The following is a 14,565-nucleotide window of genomic DNA, read 5'->3' as shown; positions in this document are numbered from 1 at the left end:
AAAACTATATTATCTTGTCATGAATAAGTTTAGCAGAAGAAAGGCTGCAAAACTAGCAAACCAGGAAAGTGGCCATGAATTTAATCATGAGAAAGAATTGGCTCCAGAGGCAAAGTATTTCAAAATATGGTTTATACTGACTGAAAATAGACGAAAAATCACAGGAGTTCTGATTCACTGCTTTGTTTTCCCCTAAAACTGAAAAATAAAATCAAAATTCAAGGAGTTTTGGGGGTTTATGCTATGATTATTGTTGGTGAATTATAATACACAGAGACAAGTTTATATGGATCTATATCTTTTTTTAGTACTCAAGTGTTTATTCTTACTGCTTTTATTTTGATATGTGATCCTTAGAGGTCTCCATGGTATGCAGCAAAATACTAAATAAGAATATATTACTGTTGCATTTGTTATATCAAATGACAAGCAACCTCTGAAGAGCAGATATTTGGGCTTTGCAAGTCCTTGTATTTTTCTTAGGAAAGAAGAAATTTTCTTCAAAACACTGATATATTTACATGTTATTTCATTCAAAATCTCCCATTTAAAGTTAAAAAACCCCAGCAGTTATTAAAAGCAGTATATCCTTTCTGTCAGAGTAATTTTGCACAACAGATACTGCAGTCACACAACTCTTTCATGCTTGAAACATTATGATATATTTCAGTTTCCTAAAGGATCCCAAAGTGCTAGTTATGTCATACTTTGCTTTGAATTACTCATGCAGCCATGATTGTGGTACAATATTGTCCATAGTAATATTGCAAACAAGTTAAGTAGAAGGAGATAGGAAAATAATCTTTGGCTGGCTAGAAGTGAAGGGTTTTTTCCATTTTCTGTTGTGGCAAAGTTTAGAAAAAATTTCCTGAGCTATTTTGCTTGTTGCTTTAAACACAGAAACAAAAAGAAAGCCTAAGATCAAGAATGCTTACAGTCTAACTTGGTGAACTGTACTAACAAGAGTTGGTTGTACCACTTGATGGCACTTTGGGATATAGCTTAGTGGTGAACACAGTGAGCTGGGTTAATGGTTGGACTACATGATCTTTACCAACCTTAATGATTCTATGATTCTTATGAGGGAATAGAATTTAACTATTTATTTCTGCTGCTTACACTCTTTAAGCTTTTTCAGTAGCAAGTAAATGTTTTAGGAGGAATCCATGGATTTTGATTTTAAGATCATGATGCGGTGGGATATCCTCAGCAGTATTGGATGCAAATATTCCTTAGCCCTAAATGCAGTAGCAAGGCTGAGGGAAACATCTTTACTAAGAACAGCTTTTAATTTGGACTTGAGCAGTTGCTCTTGTTTTATAGTCCTGCATTTTTGTTTTTAATAATCCTTGCATGCTGGGATTTTGTTGCCATAGAAATATGAGCTTTTAGTTTTGCAAAATTATGCAAATTCTTTTTCTTATTAAAATATTCATGAAAGTACAGCCAAATAAGGAAGGGTAAGCATTGGTTCTTCTGTTTTAATGAAACTGGACATTGACATAAATGTTCTAGTTAGTAATTCATTCTAATATTACAGGAAGGCATTTATTGATATGTCTACTGCAATTATGGTTTGTCCCTTTGGAACCAAAGACCATGGAACTGGGAGACCAACATTTAATCAGTAAGATTAAGAATTACTTTCAATTATGAGGTCATTGACAACTACAAGACCAGCAGTAAACAGTTTTTATTTAGAAACATTTGATGAGGGTATGTTATTTAGAAACATATCTCAGAGTTGATGCTCAAATAGTGAATTGGATTTCAATATCACTAGCAGTCTGAAACATCTTCGCAGTTAAAGAAAAAGTGTTATTTTTACCCAGACTTACACCATTCAGCCACTTTGGCCTGTTAAATTGGTGCTTACAGAGATCAGAGCAGCTGTTGTGAAAAACTAGTCATCAGTTGGTGAGTTTGTATTAGTTGTTTTGTTTGGTTTGGTTTTTTTCTTTTCCTTGCAGTTTAACTGTATTCAGTCAGGCAAAAATGCCTGCAATTTTGATGACGTGCAAAGTTAATTTCTTTAAATATTCCTCTATGATGAGTGCTTGACATATTATGCTATAGTGTTACAGTTTCTGGTATATTTTTGCCAGATTATGAGACTTCCAAAGACTGAGATTTACCTACCACCACAGTAATAGATATGAACAGTAATTGTTCATGAATTACGGTTACCACATCATTACTGGAAGAATATACCCCTGTTTTGTATTTTTGAATCCTTGATCTAGTTACAGCAGCTTGGGGAACAGTGGTTGGGAAGGCACAGTCAAGATCATATGGAAAGCAAAGGAAGAAGAAGAAGAGGAAAGTGAGTAACCATACTAAGCTTATATGCTATTGTTACTATGGTTAAGTACTTATAACAAAGTAATCATAATCTAAATTTTGTAAAGGCTTATCAGTAGAAAAACGGGTTTTAGACTTCAGGTTGGCCAGACAGTTCTGTTTGTCTTCTCTAGTGAGGGGAAATGACAGCTGGGAATTATGGTAGACATTTGAGAATTTGTAGAATGTATAGACACATGAATGTCTACATTCATAAATACATTTCATGAGACAGCATATAACCTTATTGTGCAAATTTTTCAGTCTCTCACTGATTATATTAATTTTTTTCAATGCTAAGTTCAGAAGGAGCAACTACTCAACATTAGTAGGATTGGCAGCACAGGGCTCACAGGATACCTCATATCATTCAGTTCCCATCTTTCTTAGGAACTGAGATTTATTCCATTTTTCCTTTTAGAGTTCCATGATGTCATTGGATGTTTCAATACTGTATATTAAACACAATGAATTTTTGCACTTTATTTAGACATCTTTTTTTTTTTTTTTTGCTTCTGAATAATAAAGTCTATTTCATCCAAGAAGGAAGAGAAGCAAGGTTATAAAATGGTAATGTTAATACAATATCTGGTAACAGTGAGACTGGGCTGAGTTTATAGATATAACTTAGGAAATCCACAAATAAGAAGCTTCTTACTGATTATTTTAAAATATTTTCCATGTAAATGTTTCTTATTATAGCAGATACATTCAATTAAAAGAATTATGTAAGGTTTTGATTGGTCTAAATGGTTTGTGACAAAATATTTTAAATATGAAGGGTCAGAAAATAGGCATCAGATTATCATGTTCAGGATAGCAAATCTTATCAACCACTTTACCAATATTATGCCTTGCATCTTCTGAAGCAAGAAGGAAAAAGCAGCAAGCTTTAAATTGTCTGATTACACTTTTGATATTCTAGCAAAAGCAAGGGATACTTTCAAGGGATGATTAAGGTAATAGTTACTAGATTTTAATGTCTTCCTCTCTTGGTGTTCTTTCTTCACGTGTTTTGGCTATATTTGAATCTGAACACGTGATATTTCTCTGATAGGTGCAGGGTATTCTTTCGACTGCCTAGTGATCAGATGCAGCATACAAAAAGACTGCTAAACTTTGTGTTCTGGAAGGGATCCCAGTTGTTCGGGTATCGATGTGAAATATGGAAAAGTCATGGTCAATGTCCATGTGAAATACAATGTAGCAGAGTTTGGGTTGCTCCTTATGGGTTGTGCTTGCTCTTTGGACAGGTTTTATTTGTCTCTTAAACTGAAAACATTCACTTGGGGGGAAAAAATAAACCCACATATTTCATGCCTTTTTCCATTGCTGGGAAAATTTTAAATATTAAGATTTATTGTGATTGTCTTGTTCCATTATCCAATGTACAAAGAGAGAAAGTCTTACAGAGTGAGTTTTTAAGGAAAGGTCATTCAAGGTAGAGCAAGGTAGAGCAAATAAATGTATAGATAAGATATAAAGCAATAGCATGCAAAAGCAATAGCATGCAAAAGCTCTTTGACCTTTTAATATATAGCTTCAACATCACAGAACATTCTGTGATCAAATGAGTACCTACATTGAATAAAACTCCTTTATCTTTGACCCAACTCTACCTTTAATCACAATCAGCAGAGGAAAATCTAAAAAATAAAGAGGCTGCATCATAACATTTTGGATAAGATTCAAGAAAAGTATGACTTGGAAATCTTCTCAGCTGTTGGAGTGATCTGTTTCAAGAAACTGAAGAAATAGTGAATTCCCCTTTGAGTGGTTCAGTATTATAAACAAATTCTCATGGAAAGCAATTGAACCAAACAATATAGTAGTCAGACTACCTTATATAGCTTACTCCCATGTTTGGTTAACTTCTCTGGAAGCAGCATTTTGATTACGAGAATTTAAATAGAATGCATCATCAATTTATATAGAAAAATGTTGAGTGTACTTAAGCAGGGAAACTGTAGGATTCTGAACTAGCTGGGGTGGAATTGAGGAAACTCTAGATGGCAGAGAGCTAAGAGAATGAGCCCATTCTTTCAGGGGAAAATTTAACTTCCCTATAAAGAAAATTCTGACTTTTTTTTTAAAGCTAGCCAGAACTATACTGTCATTCAAATAAAACATGATTATTCTTCTCCCTGCTTTATCTGAAATATTACTTTAATGCCTCAGATGAGCTTTTTTATCCTATCTAAATTCAATCTGTCTAAGAGAGGAGAGTCTATTTAATCTCTAATTGGATCTGGAGTAGAACTAAAACATGCAATCTTTGCTGAGAGCTATTACTAAATGAAGAAAGGTTTGACATCTTCTTGGTGATGGTTCTATCAGAATTCTTTTCTAGTCCCTGCCTTCCCTCACACTACAACTATCACAAAGACTGGATCGGCAAAATCCAATTAAATATCATAAATTTACAGCTGGTACTTTTTCATAAAGAAGATAACAATCCAGATGAGCGCTGAATTAACAATGAAATATTTCTTTATACATAAGTTAGGAAAAGTAGCCCTTTGTCCACTCCCTTCTGCACTGAGTGGGCTACTAGAAGAACACGTGCACTTAACCATCAGTTAAGGTGGTACATTGTTCAGTGACTTGTCAAATAATATCACAACTGCATACGTGCCAATCAATTATGGACTAAATTGGTCACCACTAATAAACTGGGAGCAATCTTACTTTATTTAAAGGATTTCCATCATATGCTTAATGCTGCTGTTCTGGGGGCAAATATCTCTAGTTTGCTGAAATCCATGTCATAAAATAAATGTGTGCCTAGAGAATTTGTGAAGGTGAAAGAGTCCAAATAAACTTCAGCATTTTATTACAGCTCTATTTCATGGAAATTCAAGGCTAGCAGGGAATGTTAAACTGTATATATTACATTTCCATTCCCTTCAAGCACAGTATCTAGTAGTAGATAGTGCCATAGGAATATGACAGAGCCACTGGAAGACTGAATGAACATCTGTGTAATTTCTCATAATCATGGCAGCAAGTAAAAAACATTCATAGATGTATCAGGAAACAAATAGGGGTTTGTTTTGGGGATGTCTTCTAGAATAAGAAAACATTATTATCTCCTAGAACCTTAAATTACTGTCACCAACTTGCTGTGCGACTCCTTGGTTTTGTATTCAGCAGTATGTGTGTTAACATTCTGCACTGAAATGTTCTGCTCATTCATGTTTGTAGCCTTTTCTCTTTTTTTCTTTTTTTTCTTTTATTTTTCTACTAACATTTGTTCACTTGCTATAGTCCTAATTGTATGACCACATATATAATTATGTAATAGCAAGTAGGATTCATGTTTCCAAAAGCATGTTACCTTTCTATAGCTGTATTGCAGCTATATCGGTTTAATAAAAATATTAACTCTCTCTGCTAATCTTTGTTTGTCTAGTAAAACATGAGACTATATTTCCTCTACAACCACTGACAGTGAAGAGGGAAAAAATACTTCAATTTCTTGACATTTGTTAATTTGTTTAGGGACATGGTTTACTGGTACACTTAGCAGTGCTGGGTTAATTGTTGGACTCAAGGATCTTAGAGGACTTTTGCAACATAAATGACTCCTGAGATTATATGACACCTTTTATTTCTCTCATTTTGGAAGTCTGGTGTTGTATTAGTATTGGCCTAAATCTGTTTTAATACAGTGATATAATTCGCTTTTGAGATGTTATGTTCTCTTGGATTGTGCCTGAAATCCAAGCCTTTCTGAGCTAAATCCATTCTGGTATAGATTTTACAACTAAACATATGAGCAAGGTGTGTGTGTTTTATTTAGTGCATAATTTTTTGTTCATTTGTGAAATGCATCTTATGTCTTCCAAGTTACTTTTTAAATATAAATATGAAGTGAAATTATTTGAAAGTCATCTTTCAGTGGGGATGTCATAGACCAGCTGCTTTCCTTTGACTCTGCAAAAGACTTCTTTCAATTGCCCATACGTAGCCACATAGTGCCATATCAGACACCCCAGTTCATATTCAGGTGCTTTAATCACAAACTAAGTCTCTTCCTAGCTGACAGAAGAGCAGTTTACTGCTTAATGAGATAAGGGATTATAATCAGCGCCCTGTTTAGTGCAGATAGCTCCTAATCTCTGAAGTTACATTTGGCAGATGTTCAGCAGAAATGAGGCAGCGCCCAGCATAGTGGACTAAGTGCTAAACCTTTACAGGCAGAGTTACAAGAGACATTTAAGAGGGGGAATATGAATCATCATGCAATAATTCAAGAATAAGATGGGTTATAAAAACTGCATAAGAAAGAGGTACTCTACAATGACATTAGCAGGAGAGATCCTGACAGCTTGCCCTAGAAAAGCGTTGGCAGGAGATTCACTAAGTGGAAGAAGAGAAAGACTTCTAGAATTTGATTTCCATATAAAGAGATGGAATTTTTCCTCTTCTATGGCCTTGCTAATATTTGTAGCAATACTGTTTGTTTTCAGTGCTGTATTTGTGGTTTAATATCACTTGTCTTGGTTTAAAAGTAATTTTAGTGTGACAGGTGTAACATCAAAGATGCTTTGCACTAGGTAACATTGACTGCTTCCTACTACCCTCCATCTTCTTGCTGTTGAGAAAGGCAATTTTTTCATAGAAAAGGAGCCATTTCTTCTGCTTCAGTTTTGGTTGACCCTCTCTGTCAGCTTGTTGTAAAAAAGTCTTGTGTGCTTCCTGTTTATATCCTTTAACAACATGTAACATAATAGTAAAGTACAGTTGTAACCAACAACAACAAAAAACAAAAACCAAACCAAAGAAAAACTATCTGCCCGAAACTTGGTGGATTAAAACTAAAATAGATGTGATTTCTCTCTTCTGTACTTGTATTTCCTGGGGAATCTGTGACTTTTCTTGATTCTGCCTCCTGAGCCGGGAATAAATATTTGATGTATTAATCTAAAAAACAGGTGAGAGAGACAATGGAAATTCTGTGGAACTTCTTGACATTTTTAGACAGCTATACTTGTCTCAATAATACATGCCTTTGTCACAGCAAGGCAAACTTTTATGCTCTGTTCTCTTTGGTGTTGATGACCTCAGGTGACAATCTTTGAAGCAGAACTCTGAATCTTTGGATGATACAGAGAAAAACATCAAAATAGAGGGATCTCACAGGTGCCCAACTTCTGTATTGTCCTTGTATTTAAAATTCAGTGAAAAGTATTTTTTGCAGTAGATGACACAGGCAGCACATGGATCAACCTCTGAATTCTTTTGCCTGTGAACGAACTTGTACTCTAGATATGCAGAGGAAGGAAATTACCACTATAAACAATGGCAACAGGAAGTAGTACTTTCTGCTATATGTAAGTTGGAGGTTTTTTCTAATCTATATTGGTATTATACAGCACACAAGGTAAATATGTATTCTGAACTACCAGATATTCTCTACAATAAGTACCATTTTGGGAATTTGTCTTCAATGTGTAATCCTGTTTGTGATATGCAAATCTTGTTGGTTGCAGTTGTGAAGATCAGACTGCTGCGATTAGCAGAGAACTAAAGAGACTTCCTAGTCATATTCCAACTCTTAGGCATTGTACCCAGAGTACCTTCGACATGTTTGAAGTGCTATTAAAGAATTAACGAAATAATTTAATAGCATTTCCAAGTAATTTGATACTGGTTTGACCAACCTTACGAACAGAAAGCTTTCTGTAAACTTAAGCTGAGTCTTCTTTATGCTTTTCCTGCAGTTGCCACAGGAAAATAAAAATGGCCATTTCATTTTTCTAGTTTTTGGTAAACTATTTTCTTATTCCCTCTGAGCATTCTCTTTTCTGGACTAGTCAGCCCACCCCTTTATTCTTGTGTTTCCTATTGGTTATATTTTAGGAGTCCCTAGTCCATTCTGGTTGCTTTCTCTAAACTATTGTCTTTAGGGGTGGTTTGTTTTTGTTTTTGGTTTTGGTTTTGTTTTGTTTTGTTTTTTGTTTTTTGTTTTTTTTATTGATTGGTTGTTTGGGATTTTTTCTGCTTTGTGACCTATCAATTCATGAGTTAGATTTTTATTTACTAAGGTAAAGGTTATGTAGCTGGGAAAAAGTAAAACCTGTCTTGGTATATAATTTTTATGCATTGCCTGAAACTCCCTAATCTTTGTTTTCCCATTATTTTTACTTTTTTTAATCCTTGTAGTTAGTCTGAAATTGAAATAGAAATTATAAAATTCTGCAAAAGTTACTCTTCTAAAATGTTTGTCTAAATCTGAAAGCAATTCTGGGTACTTCCTGTAGCATTTCAGATATGTAAGTTTTCTACATTCCTCTTGCAATTATAAACCAGCGCTTAGACTTGACCAGAAGCAAAGCAAAAATGATGTAATATCTGTATCTAAGGAAACAAAAGTCTTTCCGTGTTGTTATGGTCAAGGCTTAATATAGGCATCGCTCACAGGTTTGGATACTATGTAGATAAACATGTGATGCTACTCTTTGTCAATGATACTAAACTAGGAGGAGCTGCAGACTCTGTTGAGGGTAGAGAACCCTTACAGAGAGATCTGGATAGCCTAGAGAGCTGGACCATCACTAACCGAATTTAAAAAGCCCAAGTGCTGGACTCTGCACCTGGGATGGGTTAATCCTGCTTATATATACAAATTTGGGGATAAGAGGCTGAAGATGAGCCCTGTGGAAAGAGGGTTGGTGGCCCTGAGGTTTTGGGTTGGTGGCAAGTTGAATATGAACTAAAAGTGTGCCCTGGCAGCCAGGAGGGCCAGCCATGTCCTGAGGTGCATCAGGCAAAGCATCGCCAGCTCGTCAAGGAAGATGATTGTCCCTCTCTGCTCTGCACGGATGCAGCCTCACTTTGAATGTGGGGTGCGGGTTTGGACACCTCAAGGACATCAGGCTGTTAGAGTGTGTCCAGAGAAGGGTGATCAAGTTAATGAAAGGCCTTGGGGGCAAGACTTGCAAGGAGCAGCTGAGGTCACTTGGTTTGTTCATCTTGGAGAAGGCTGAGACCGTATCGCAGTCTATAACTTCCTCAAGAGGGGCAGTGGAGGTGGAGGTGCTGATCTCCTCTCTTTGGTGATTAGCCATATGACATGAGGAAATGGAATGAAGCTGCACTGGAGGAAGTTCAGATTTGACATTAGGAAAAAGATTCTTCCTCCTCGGGGAAGTAGTCACAACATGAAGCCTGACAGCATTCAAGGAGCCTCTGAAGAGGCCTCCTCTCAGTCATATGGTTTAGTTTTAGGTAGTCCTGCAAGGAGCAGGGAGTTGGACTCCCTGCTTATGATGCTTATGAACGCCTTCCAACTTGAGATATTCTATGATTCTGTGATCCCATGATTCTATGATCCAAGATTTGTGTTATGAACTGGAGGCAATTTTCTGGCTTAAACCTAGCAATTAGCTGTACAGCCTTAGATATAGGCGGTTTATATACCTTTATGAATAACTCAAAATCAATTGATTTCCAGGCCTTAAATGCTGGGACTTTTTTCCGCCCCTTAAATTAGGTGCATCATAAAATAATGAAGATTGATGCCTTAAGCCCCTAATGGTTTTTATTTTTCTAATACTTGTAAGTTTTATAAGTAGTGGAAGTAGATTCTAAAAGCAGCATCCCTCACTCCCTCCCTTTTCCCTTTCCCTCTAGCACCCTTGTTTACGCATTCCTTAACCCTCTTACCCCATTCTATGCTCCCTATATCACTCATAGCCCCGAATCCAGTAGAATTGTTTAGTCTTTTGTCAAGGCAAGGCCTAGACTGTTGGCAGAACAGCATATCAGGGCCTAAACCACAGAATGAAGTCAAGAATTAGGTAACTATGTACCCTTTGTGCTCTGATGATGGTGAAGGTGATGAAGTAGGTGGTCCCAAAATGCACCCCAGACCCATTTCTCAGGGGGTGGACCCAGGGCGGTCCAGAGTAAAGGCCACAGGGTGGACACATCTGGGATTGGATGGATGGTATTATAAAATGTAACATCTCAGGCACGGCCTGCACGCCTCTTGTAACATCTTAGCCTTGGCAAATAAACCCTTTCTTATCTCACCCCTAATGAACTGCTCCGGGAGATTTTTTTCAGCACCATAAATCCCACGGCAACAAGATGATAACTTTCACTGCTATCTGTTACTGTGTGCAACACCATCTAGTATGATGAACAAATGATGGCACATTATGTCCTTGAGAATAACCAGATTATTCTCTTTGTAGAAGACTCATGAGTTTGCTCTGTGCTCAGCAGTATACACTGGAAGGGCAGAAGGGTCCCTGTGATTTTAATAGTCTCTGAGAGGAGGCTCACATTGCACTGAAGTATGAGGGAGATGTGTTTAAAACCCAAAATGTAGCTCTTTCAGCCTTTGATTTACTTATGCTTCTTCCAATCAATTAACAGAAAGCACTATTTCTGTGCTGAACTCTGTTGTTCAAATCTGCAGTTTTTGATTTGCATCCTATATTCCATTTCTAATGGAAAAGCTAGTGTCATTGCCAGGATTTTGAGGGCTAAAAGAGCATAGAGAAAATATATTGGCATGGCAGAAGAGCCTGGTGGTTGACGTCTCGTATTGTAGGCTGGGTCAAACTGAGCAAAAGGGCTGGAACATTCTTTTAAAGTAAATTTATTTAACTCCATGAGGGAAAATTCTTACTTCATCTTAGGTTACAGTCCATTCTAAGAAAAACATCACTGCGCTTTTTTTCTATTTTTCTATTTTTCTAATTCGACCCATCAATGAAACTGAAGTTATTGAATCTTTCATAGGTTGCTAAGGATGTAGAGGCCAGCCTAAATGAGGACCATATAACTGAAATAAATACATTAAAAATCTAATGTCAGTATCTAGTGGAAATTTACACTGATTTCATATCTGTTTCTGATTTCTCTGTTAGTCTGTGCATTTAAAGAACTTGCAGCCTTCAAAAGGCATAGAAATAAAATGACTAGGTGTCATTTCTAGATAGTTCAGTGAGAAGGGAATGGTCTGTAGAACTGTAATTCCCAGGTATCTGCACATGGTTTTGCAACATTAGAGACCGACTTAGGGGAGATACTGATGCTGGAGAAAAATGCCCCCAATGGTTAAGGACCATTTTCTTTCATTTAATTGCACTTTCTTCTGTCTTTTTACTCCCTAGGTAGCAGTTGCTGGAGGACATCTGAAATTTACAGTCTCCTATGACTTCACAGACGAAGAAGAAACAGTTCAATTGATAGTTCAATCTGATGTCATCATAGAGGTAAAATGATTGTATTTTCAGCCACCAAAAAAAAAAAATGAAAGAAAATTGCCTGCTTCTTCAGATGTTCAGTGTGAAGTCTGGTGGTTGAGGACACAAAACAGAACGGTGCACATACTCTTAGGTAGTTTATAGTATCAGAAAATGGATACAGTTCAGAGAACTAAAAGCTTCAATATCTCTGGTATTATTGCAGTAGCTTAGAAAACTATAATACTTCTTGTTCGTCAGGAGGAATGAAGAAATAAAATAATTGGTTGTTTGAGGTACCACTTTTGCATTCTTTCAGCAGATCTGTTCTTGTGCAACTCAGCATTGTATGAATTTGCTTTTGCCTATGCAGAGCCATGACACTAGGTTTTGTCTGAATAATCTAAACTTTCTTTTCCACCGATTTTCAATTTTATCGAGCAAGACCATTTCAGGGTTATGAAAAGTGAATATTATTCCTGATACTTGTTATTCTTGTAAAATATATTATTCAATAAATCATGTACCCCAACTGGGTTTTTTTTCATTACTCTTTTCATATTCAAATATCTCTCATTCATGGCCCTTTCTAGGGAGGTGACTTGATAATCAGCACTCCGAAAGGGGGTATTCACCTGCAGCCTTCTGAAGAGCACACTGAAGAGATTGTGCTGAAACCAGAATCTTTCTCAGTGCATGGCACCGATGTTCCAGTCAGCAGGAGGGAGTTCATGACTATCCTTGCAAATGTAAAGAGGATCCTCATAAGAGCCACATACAGCAATGGGATGAATGCCATCTACAGGTGAATGTGGGAAACGGGTCCCTTTGCTACAGCGATATTCTCAAGAGTTGTTTTCTCTCTTCAGCGAACTAAGCTGATGTAATATGAAACACTCTAATTTATTATCATGAAATCCATAGCATTCATTTACACTTTCAAGCAGTCATTAGTATGTTTTTCATTTTGGATAGGCAGGAGGAGGAAGGCAACAGAAAGGAACAGCGTTTTAAGAAAATGAAATTACATGGACTATTAAGGCATGAGTGACAGTTCTATAAATATGTTTATTTTGTGAACATGGTAATTCCCATGTATATGGTAAATCATGGAGTGCGGTAATGACATGTTGAAGAAAGAGATGATATATTGCATATATACTGTTTTCCCCATTTAATGAGCATACAGGGCCACATTAACACTGGACCAGAGAGTAATATCCTGAGTTTCTAAGCTGGAAAAGTGCCTCGAGGGGAATTTTCTATGTTTTTAATCCCAAAGCCTTTCCTTTGATTTATGTCAGGATGCTGCCTGGACTGCTTAAAGCCACTGATTTGATGTGAACTCTTCTGAGTCCTTCGATAAAATTAAAGACATATGAGATGATATAGTTGTTCTATTTCAGTGGCTGCAGTGTGGTTGAAACTGTAAAGCTCATCTTGCATTTCAAATTTTGATAAGTGCATGAGCAAATACTCCAGGTGGGCTAGAAAGCAGCCTCATTTCTGATACTGTATGATTGCACTGTCTATACATTAATAGTTAGGTGGCATAAGTAATATTTTTTTAAATGTGCAATGGAATTGATTGCCTAGTAGTGTTTCACTCACAAGGCATGAAACCTGAAATGTTTTCTAATCTACACATCACTTGACTCAGTGGTGTAAGTCAATTTGGAATGGAGGGAGCTGATAGCACAGTTAGTGATTATTTGCTGAGAGCACAGACACAGTTTTTGCTACTGTGCAATTTCCTAAGAAATCCAACCGTCATTTGAATATTTAGGTAATTAAAATACATCCTCAATTGAAAGGCAAGTTGTGTCAAAAACGTGCAGTTTTCTGATTTGAGCTTTGGCAGTGCAAATTTTTTCTCTGCAAAAAGAATTCATATTTCTTCAATCTGTGTCTCTTCCTGTGGTTAATTAGTATGTATTACATCTCTGTAAATAAGTTTGTGAATCATAACTAGCTTGAGTTTGGGCCAAACTGCTTCCTAATTTACTCATTTGGTCGTCAACCTTGCATCTCTTTGCATCTCTACATCTCCTTGAATCCAGTTTAAAAACCTTTCATGGCCCATCAGTTTCCCACCCTGGTTTTAGAGGAGAGCCAAAATACCAGGCCAGAGATCATCTCTTATGCATTGTGAGCAGACCATGAGAAACTGTTAATCCACAGCTTTCAGCTGAGACTAGTGGGAGCTCAGTAATGCTGTTCCTCCACTCTGTTCTCATTCAGATAAAAAATGGAAACCATTAGTCAGAATTTTCCCAGCTAAAGGAGTGCAGGAGCAATTTTGGTGTGAACAATATGGGCTTATATGCTATGTTTTTTTAGAGGAGGTATGTATGATTGACTTTCTTTGGGGCAAAGGTCTTACTAAGTATTACGGGAAATGCAAACTTCAGTTGTCAGAGGTTTAGATGTATTGGTGTACTGATGTTTATACTTCTATGACAAGAGGGGCTTTCCTACAAAAAAACACTTTAGCTGGGCAGTTAAAATCTGTGAAGAAAGTGCATTGCTGGACATGTACTGGCTCCATCTTGCCTCTACTGTGGAACAGTGAGGGTGGGATGGATGAGATCCCCTCTGGGCAACAGCGTGTAGCTCAGATAAGCGCACACATGTAGAACAGACACAGTCTGTAATTTGTGCCTTGTAAGTAAGAAGTGGCAGACCTCTCCGTGGCACGTTTGGAAGACTAAACGTCACTGCCTGCATCCCAGATTACTGCTTTAGCCATTTGGCCGTGTGTGGTGCCTCGCTGTTTGGTAGTGTTGTTCATATTTAGCCTTTGGAACAGTTTAGTGGTGGGTTACAGAAAATTTTCCAAAAACATGTCTTGGAAATACTCTTTAAGAAGAGATCTGTGACAAACATATAATTTATGCTTTGTGTTAGTAGCCATCAGCTTCTAGGTGTAGTGACATTACAGCTAGGAAGGTTGGTCCCTGAAAGACAGTGAGTTAAAAGGGGGTTAGGGGAAGGGACTGAAGTAATTTTGAAGAGTATCCTT

The 14,565-nt window shown here is 36.9% G+C and overlaps 1 protein-coding gene across 2 annotated transcripts in view; it reads left to right on the top strand.

Annotated features, from left to right (window-relative positions):
• Positions 1-14,565, top strand: part of LAMA2 (laminin subunit alpha 2) — a 359,058-nt gene that overhangs the window by 184,953 nt on the left and 159,540 nt on the right. The window contains exons 13-14 of one of the 2 annotated variants that reach the window (XM_032682503.1): positions 11,472-11,573; positions 12,137-12,348. In XM_032682503.1, coding sequence (XP_032538394.1) covers positions 11,472-11,573; positions 12,137-12,348 — 314 coding nt within the window. The remainder of the gene's footprint in view (positions 1-11,471; positions 11,574-12,136; positions 12,349-14,565) is intronic. The other variant, XM_032682504.1, reaches the window with a different exon arrangement.

Source organism: Chiroxiphia lanceolata, chromosome 3 (genome assembly GCF_009829145.1).
Source record: "Chiroxiphia lanceolata isolate bChiLan1 chromosome 3, bChiLan1.pri, whole genome shotgun sequence".
NCBI lineage: Eukaryota > Metazoa > Chordata > Aves > Passeriformes > Pipridae > Chiroxiphia > Chiroxiphia lanceolata.
Note: the sequence above shows the minus strand (reverse complement) of the source record. Positions and strands in the feature narration are given on the sequence as shown.